The sequence below is a fragment of the Cryptomeria japonica genome, chromosome 10 (assembly GCF_030272615.1).
Source record: "Cryptomeria japonica chromosome 10, Sugi_1.0, whole genome shotgun sequence".
Taxonomy (NCBI): Eukaryota; Viridiplantae; Streptophyta; class Pinopsida; order Cupressales; family Cupressaceae; genus Cryptomeria; species Cryptomeria japonica.
The window spans coordinates 915,547,974-915,556,754 of record NC_081414.1 but is presented as its reverse complement, the minus strand read 5'-3'; the positions used below and the strand labels follow the sequence as shown (position 1 = coordinate 915,556,754).

The 8,781-nt window shown below is 33.3% G+C and overlaps 1 protein-coding gene across 1 annotated transcript; it reads left to right on the top strand.

Moving 5' to 3' along the window:
• The first annotated feature begins 1,770 nt into the window (after positions 1-1,770).
• Positions 1,771-8,458, top strand: LOC131061717 (laccase-12). Its single transcript, XM_057995530.2, has 6 exons — positions 1,771-2,002; positions 2,350-2,501; positions 2,579-2,823; positions 6,913-7,041; positions 7,120-8,070; positions 8,177-8,458. Exons 1-6 carry the CDS (start codon positions 1,892-1,894, stop codon positions 8,305-8,307), a joined length of 1,719 nt encoding a protein of 572 aa, XP_057851513.1. The 5' UTR covers positions 1,771-1,891; the 3' UTR covers positions 8,308-8,458.
• The last annotated feature ends 323 nt before the right edge of the window (positions 8,459-8,781 follow it).

The window sequence follows — 8,781 nt, the reverse complement described above, 5'->3', positions numbered from 1 at the left end:
TGTAATGAGTATGAAATTATTTTAGAGTAGAAAACTTAATCAATATTAAGAAAGAGAGAAAATAAACTCAATTTTTCGCAAGATCTTTTTTATATTGATTTCTTTATGTATACTAAATCTACAAGAATTTCCTAATGGTCTCATACAAATATAGGTGCAAGCTAATAAGTTCTTTCTTGAAGTTGTTCCCTTGTAGGAGCTTCTAAGCCACTCAAGCATATAACCTTGTATGGAATTACAAGCCTCTCCCTCTCATACCCATGTTAGTTATCTTCTCAAGGGTGCCAATATGAACACAATCATAATGGTTGTGGACATGATTCTCTACCTACTATATACCTAAAGAGAAAAATCATCATGGTTGGTTTCACCAAGCTCATCTATTTTTCATTTCATTACAACCCTATGATATGGGTACTCTTAGTTGGTTGGGTAATGGCAAAGTTCCTTTCTTAGTAGTGGTTATTTATCATGCTAAAAACAAAAAATGCAACTAGCTAGAGAGCAAGATAATGGTGAAGGAGTTCTCATGAGTTGGCAGGCGATTGTCGATTGTAAGGGCATTCTTGATAGATAAGGGAAGTGTGATGATTGTAATCTTCCTTTATCACTTATTTTATTTGTAAGTCCTTTTTAGCACTTTAACTACCTATCTATACTAATTAACACTTTTATTTATGATATTTTCTTAACTTAATTTAAAAATCATTTCACTTATTTTTTTAAATACAATGAAAAATAATTTATTCAAATAATGTATAAAATACTTATTCATTGAAAAAATCTTGGCGATGAATCAAAAGATCACAATATGATATCTAGCTATAGAAGCAACTATACAAGCACATGCATCCAACTACTTTTTGTCATTTGAAATTTAGTTCAACAGCAAGTCACACCATAGTTTATACACTTTTAAATTATTATATATATCGTTCAAATCATTCGATAGATATTATTCCATAAATTTAAAAAAAATATAATCTAATAAATATTTAATAAGAATAAAATATAAAAGACTAGCCTCTCAAATTGAAAAATATCTTATCAATCATTCAAAAGAATTTACTCCACCCTTTTAAAAAACACATGATATAATAAATAATGATTTATAAAAATAATATATTAAACAATTACTCGTCACATTAAAAAAAATCAGACAAAAATAATATTTTATAAAAATTATATGGAAAACAATTGGGAATCATTCAAAAGATCATAATAATAATATTTTGTAAAACTAATATAGAAAATCCTAAAGAATAAGGAATCATTTAAAAAGGACGCGTCTATTTTGGTTCCAAAACAGTGTAAACGTACATCATGTTAGTAATCACTCAAAAAATTACAACCGTTTAAAAAACAATCAACGGTGCATAACATACAACTAACATTCATGTTAGTCGATTTTCTGACAAACGTACAGGTCTTTTCGGAGCTAGTTTTTCAAAAGAGCATAGTCTAACACCTAGTCTAATTACTAGCTAAACCGCTGCTATATATTCAACAACGTGACATCATATTTTGAGATTTGATTCACGAAAAGAGTGAATAATAAAAAAATTGGGCCCACTTGTAAAATAATTAATTATTCGAATTTCAGACGGTGTGATCTTCTAACCACTAGCAAGAAGAATTCCTTTAAATAATTCGCATACCAACAATCCTCAGCGTACTGCAATTCAATAACAACAGTACAATAATACAAAATTTAGTCTTCATTTTACCTATATCACAATGGTAAGTCGCACAAGCAACCAGTTACGGTATTCCTTTACACACTTCCATCAAATTAGTTTATATAGAGTGCTCAAGGGCTGAATATGCAAAGAGCGCTTCTTTTCTATACTTGAGATTCAGTCTCAACGAAAGGAGATTTTGTTCGGTGAATATGTTCATAATGTCGAAGTGGGATTCGTCAAGGTTTCTACTGTTGCTCGCTATATTCAGTGGCCTTTTCCACAATCTGGCGAGGGCAAAAGTTCATCACTATACATTCGTTGTAATTTTACTAGTTTCTTTTGAAAAATCGTTCTTATTGAGATTTTAATTGATGTATATGATCTCATTTTGAAGGTGTATTTGACTTAAGAAACATGCGAAATCCAAATTGTTCAGATCTAGAATGTAACTAACTGTTTGAAGGTGTATTTGACTTAACAGACATGCCAAATCTAAACTGTTTAAGATCTAGCATGTAAGGCTTTAATCGTTTCTAGTGCTCGATCATATATAGAATATGAAGCAGAAATTTGTAGAGGGTACAGATCAGATCAGATCAGATCGCAGTTCCATTTAATAAAAAGGGATTTGACTCAAAATCTTTTTTTTTTTTTTATATATGTGCAGATTGAACGGACGCCTATTACTAGGTTATGTCAGACACATAACAAAATCACAGTGAATGGACAGTTTCCTGGTCCTACTCTGCATGTATGCAATGGCGACACCCTGATCGTTAAAACTTATAATAGAGCCCAGTATAATGCCACCATTCACTGGTAAACTCTGCATCTCAAAGCTGTTGTATGCTGTGAATTACTTTTTTGATACAGAACTGATGATCAAATTGTTTTAGGCATGGAGTGAGACAGCTCGGCACAGGATGGGCTGATGGAACTGGGTATATTACTCAGTGTCCCATTCAGCCAGATGGGAGTTTTACATACAGGTTCACCATTGTTGCACAGGAAGGAACCTTGTGGTGGCATGCCCATGTGTCATGGCTCCGTGCAACAGTTCATGGAGCGCTAGTCATATATCCCAAAAGGGGAAGCCCTTATCCCTTTCCACAACCCTATGCCGAGATTCCTCTTGTGCTAGGTACATTTTTTTATGGATTTCCTTGGTTAATCTGTACGACTGTCTTTTGAAGGAGATGCTAGATTAGAAATTGGGTTCAATAAAGAGTAATATTTGTGGACTTAGAAAATGAGTGAAGGAATCGATATAAGTTTAGATTCAATTGGGTTTGATTCAATATTTTGGAGATAGAATACAGGAAGTGTTTCCTGTGATCAGTTTTGTTTCATAATATATTGAATATAGTGTCAATAATTTGGATCTTTATAGCATATTAATATAGTGCCAATAATTTGGAGTTTTATTCTATATCAATATAGAATTATTAAAGTAAATGATTGAACTAATTGATAGAAGTTTAGACTCAATTGGGTTTGATTCAATATTTTGGAGATAAAATACAGGAAGAAAACACTTCCTCTGATCAATTTCGTTTCATAATATATTGAATATAGTGCCAATAATTTGGATCTTTATAGTATATTAAAATAGTGCGAATAATTTGGAGCTTTACAGTATATTAATATAGGGCCAATGATTTGAAGTTTTATTCTATATTAATATAGAATTATTAATATGGAGATTTATAGTATGTTTTTTATTACAGAACAAATAGGTTTTGAAGGGACCCGAAACCTTTTAACAAAGATCTACCACAAATAGCTGCATAAAGATATACCCATTTGAAAATAGCAACCAAGATTCAGCAAAAGACAAAAAAAAAACCAAAACCTAGCAAAAAGACAAGGAAGAGAAAGAAACTAGTACAAATGTTTTAGGGCCTCCGCGGCCTTAGTTTCCAGCCGAGTCATGTTTAGAGCAATTTTCTTGAGTACTTGGATTTCTTGGTTTGCAGATTTCTTCTTCAAGTTGGCTTTGGTTCTTTTGGATGGCCCAATCATTTCCTCCTATTTTTTATCTATGGAATCCACATCTAAGGTAGCCCCTTCCTGATGGAGAGTTTCCATTTTTCCCACCATAATATTTATGATTTCAGCAGAACTCTTCACCATCTTGTGACTATATGTAACCAGAGAGAATAGGTTCTCATTAACTTTTTGCAATTTATTCTCAAACTGACTTAGTGTGCCTTTATAGTCTTTTTTGAGTTTATCTTCTAGAAAAGAGATTCTGCTATCATAATCTTTCTTCATATCACTTACAGTGCTCACCATTTTCTACATGGAGTCCACAATTGATTTTCTATGGTCCACCATCCACTGTTCCGCTTTGATTTTCTTGTTTTCTATTGATTTCTCAAAGTTTGATATTGATGTCCTTGATCTCATTGAAGACCCATTTAAACATCCTAAAATTATCCACAACTGAATCACGGGCAATGGCCATGACATTGTTTGGGTTCTCTCTATCCAAGTTGAGAAAAGACAAATTTGCATTGAGATCATTCGGGAAGGGGGGTCTATCACTCTTGATGGGGGTAGGAACAAACTTATTTGGGATAGAATTGTGGTAGGGCAGAAATTCAAAATTAGAGGTAGACACAGGGGATGCATGCCTCTCTTTACTTTATGACCAATCTTCAAGGAAGAGCCCATCCCAGAATCAGACTCTTCCATCTTAGTATTCCATTCTTACTCATTAGAGGAAAGGCTAACATCATCATCCTCAGAATCACAACAACTTTAAGGAACCCTAGACAAGGGAGAGGGAAGGGTTTTAATGTGTTCATGGATCAATAATAACAAATCCCCATGAAGGAAATAATAATTTTTGTTTTTCCTATGCTCTTTAATGTTGGCATTAATAGAAGCAAGTAGGAAGAAGGGAAAAGATATATGCACTTTATGCCTAAAGTGGTTTAGCAGAATGAAATGATGCCCGAAGGCCCTAGTATATCTACCATATAGGGCAACATACTTCATTAAAGCAACAAGAATAGAGCACTAGATGATTTTGATTTTACTTGTGTCGTAGCTACTCTTATCTACTTTAACCAACTTTTCCCTTTCCTTCTCATTCCTAGGAAAACTTTTCATAGCTGCATTTGATATTTTCCTATCTCTGTAGAATCTTGCATTGTCCATGGAAAGACTAGTGACCTCAATGATTAACTTCTCATCAATTTGAGTTTTCCTACCACCAATTTGGATTTTGCCATCCTTCAAGCCCTTGGAAAATTTCTTTGTGACATTGGCATCGACACCATGCAATCTTTCTATGAAGGGGGTAAGCCTGTCACGTTGCAATATGCACCATATGAATTTATTATTCCTGAAATCATCGCAATTCAAGGGTTCAACCCTTTTGCTTTCGCTTCCCATGGCATCAACAATGGCAGAAGAGCATAGAGCAAGAAAAATCCAGAAGAGGTCACAAAATACCCAGAAAGTGTGCAAGACAAATAGGGATAACAATAGAATGACACTCTTAAAAATAAAAATCTAAGCCATCATTTCAAGAGGTGACATAGACATTTATTGAAAAAGGTTGGCTTGTCTCACCTGGGCTAAATCATATGGCAACAAGGTCTTAACTTCAACTGAGAAACAATCACCAAGCCTCCATACTTTTTCATCATTACTCCTAACGCCCACGTTGGCAAAGTGGTTAGCCAGCTCATTAGCGTCACGATAGGCATGAGAAATTTTAATTTTTTGGAATGAGTTTATAACATTCATAGATTTATCGATCCATGTTTTAATATTCCAAGAAGGTTTTTGATTTCCCATTAGACATTGGATAATGTTGTTAGAGTCTCCCTCCAGCCAAACTAAATTGGCATTAATATAGATTTATAGTATGTTAATATAGATTCAATAATTTCAAATTTTAATCTTTTTCTAGTTCAATTGAGTTTGGAAATTTCTTTATAAAAAAGTTTAGACTTCCATTTAATGAATACAACAAAAATATGTAGGGTAGTTTTAAGTTCTATTGAGGAGTTTCATAATTGTTGTAGGCAATACTTTCTCATAAAGTATGAGAGACTAATAATAATTTGTATGATTCTTTTAATAAAGTTTTTTTTCATTGTAAATAATTGATTCTAGAATCTTGTAACATGGTCTTATGTTAAAATTTATTGGTTAGATTTTACAATATTATTCAATCATATTAATTATTTTTATTTATTTTTATCTTTTTTTTAATCTTATAGGACAATTATTGGTTAGTATGAAAACTCTCAAGTATGACTAATAAAGGACTTATATAAGGCATGGAGGATATATAGTAACTAGTTAACAAAAAATGTAATATGCGTTGTTTATAATTATTTCTAAACATTTATTACGTTTTACTAAAATGAGTGTAAATGGATAAATAGAAAAAAGAAAACCATTGTTAGATGATAAAAATAAAAATAAAAATAAGTTGTTAGATGGTAAAAATACTAGGAAAGGGTGAGGAGAAGGTCGATGTCACTATTTATCTCATATTGTATTTAATTGTTTTAACAATCTTTATTTTTTCTCATATTAGTTAAAAAGTCATTGTTGTTTGATACCTTTGTATTGTATTTATTAAATAAAAATAATAAATTGTGACGAATGATTAAATTAATTTTATTAGACAAAAATCAATTAATACAATATAAATAAATAATTATAATTTAACAAATCTTTAATGAATAAAAAAATATTTATTAATAATATCATGAAAATATTATATATAACATTATATATATTATAAAAAAATTTAAAATAGTCCCAAGGGGTTGAGCTTAGTTGGTTAAAGCATTGAGTTCTTAATGTGGAGACCCAAGTTCGGTTATATTTGTCTCATTGTTTAAAGTGGATTTCTAAGTTGTGACCCTTGGTTTTCAAATTGTTGTATCTAGTTTGATACAATAGTTACACATTTAGATTTATACTTTCTTTATCTAAAATTGTTATCACTTTCCTCGATAGTTAGGTATTTAATCTGAAAGTACCCAAATTTGTAAAGTAGAAAAAGGAGTTAGGTATTTATTCTGAAAGTACCCAAATTTGTAAAGTAGAAAAAGGAATTGGCATTCAATGCTTTATCATTCCTTATGCATTTCGTCGTCCTCAATTTGTACAGTAGAAAAAAGACTTTGCATTCAATGTTTTATCATTCCTTCACATTTTGCCCTCCTAAAATTTGACTTAATCTGCATATATTAAATAGGAGATTGGTGGAATAGCGATCCTGAAGTGGTTGTAAGGCAAGCAACTATATCAGGTGGTGCACCCAATATATCCGATGCTTTTACCATCAATGGCCAGCCAGGAGACCTCTATCCTTGCTCAACATCAGGTACTCCCAAAAATAGCTAACCTAATACTCGCAATTTATCATGAAAGGAATCGACAGTGACACCATTTTTTCATGCAGGAACATTCAACATGTTTGTAAAACAGGGAAAAACTTACCTTCTACGGATTGTGAATGCTGCACTCAATAGCCACCTATTTTTCAAGATAGCATCACACAATCTCACAGTCGTCGGTGCAGACGCTTCCTACACAAAGCCATACACAACAGATGTTATGTTTATAACACCAGGCCAGAGTACAGATGTTCTCCTCACAGCGAATCAACCAGTAGGTAGATACTACATAGCTGCCAGTGTATACACCACACAACCAGTAGGCTACTTTGATAATACCACCACAACTGCCATTATAAACTATGAGGGCTCTAAGTCATCTGCCACCCCAATCCTCCCACAGCTGCCAGTATACAACGATACGGCCACTGTGACTGTATTTAGCCGAGCATTACGAAGCCTAGCTTCACCAGAGCACGCGATAGATGTTCCACAGACTATAGACAAGAGCATTGTCACAACCGTAGGGCTGAATTTGCTTCCATGCCCACTCCCACCTGGTATGAATTGTAGCGGGCCTAATAACACTAGAATAGCTGCCAGCATGAACAATAACTCTTTTGTTCAACCAAATATTGCCATCTTGCAAGCTTATTATTTTGGCATCAAAGGCGTCTTTACTACAGATTTCCCTTCAAATCCCCCACTTGTGTTCAACTATACTGGGGATAATATCCCTAAAACTATTTGGGCACCAACTTTTGGGACAAAAGTGAAAGTGTTCAATTATAATGATACAGTTCAGGTTGTGTACCAGGGAACGAATATCTTCCAGGCAGATGACCATCCAATGCATCTTCATGGTTATGATTTTTTTGTGGTGGGACAGGGTTTTGGAAACTATAATGATCAGACAGACCCACTCAATTTCAATTTGGTGGATCCACCACTAAGGAATACTGTTGGGGTGCCTTTGAGTGGCTGGGCTGCAATTAGATTTAAAGCTGACAACCCAGGTAATTACTATTCAACTTTAATCCTTTTAGAATTAACGCACGCGGTTCCTTGAACTTGAATTTAGGAGAATATATGTAATAGAGTGAATCATTATGGTTTATGCAGGTGCTTGGTTTTTGCATTGTCATTTTGATGATCATTTGACGTGGGGTTTGAATACGGTGTTTGTGGTGAAGAACGGTCCAAGTTACTCGTCAAGTTTGGAGCCTCCTCCTCCTGATCTTCCCAGATGCTAGGATGCTTGTCCATAGAATGTATTCCCCACCAACACCATATATTTTATGGGTTCTATTAGTTAATATATTAACAAATAATAATTGCTCAACACGACTTGAATTGATCATGTCAAATTAATAAATCAGGGTAATGTCCATTCCTTAATTTTTATTTTCGATATACCATGTAATCCATATTTGGGTTTCGCCCTTGTTATTCAATTCCATGAAAATATAATAATTTCATTATCTATCAGTTTTTCAATGCTCCTCTACAAGGAGAATGAAATATTAGCTACGGACTTTTGGATGCCGACGTTACAATGGTTTAATTGGTGGAGATCACCATTCAGTGTGAGGGATAAGCTGCTAAGAAAAAATAAGAATGAAAAGAGGTGCTTATCAGTTTTGGTGGAATGTCATGTTTGATTTTAGAGGTTGATTTACAAATATGTTTAGCAAAAGAATAATTACATTGTAGGAGTATTCGCATAT

Excerpts from the sequence above, each read along its gene's own strand:
- LOC131061717 (XM_057995530.2), top strand. The coding sequence starts at position 1,892 with ATGTTCATAATGTCGAAGTGGGATTCGTCAAGGTTTCTACTGTTGCTC. Across the intron at positions 2,502-2,578 it reads TATAATGCCACCATTCACTG|GCATGGAGTGAGACAGCTCG; the intron begins GTAAACTCTGCA and ends AAATTGTTTTAG. Across the intron at positions 8,071-8,176 it reads ATTTAAAGCTGACAACCCAG|GTGCTTGGTTTTTGCATTGT; the intron begins GTAATTACTATT and ends TGGTTTATGCAG.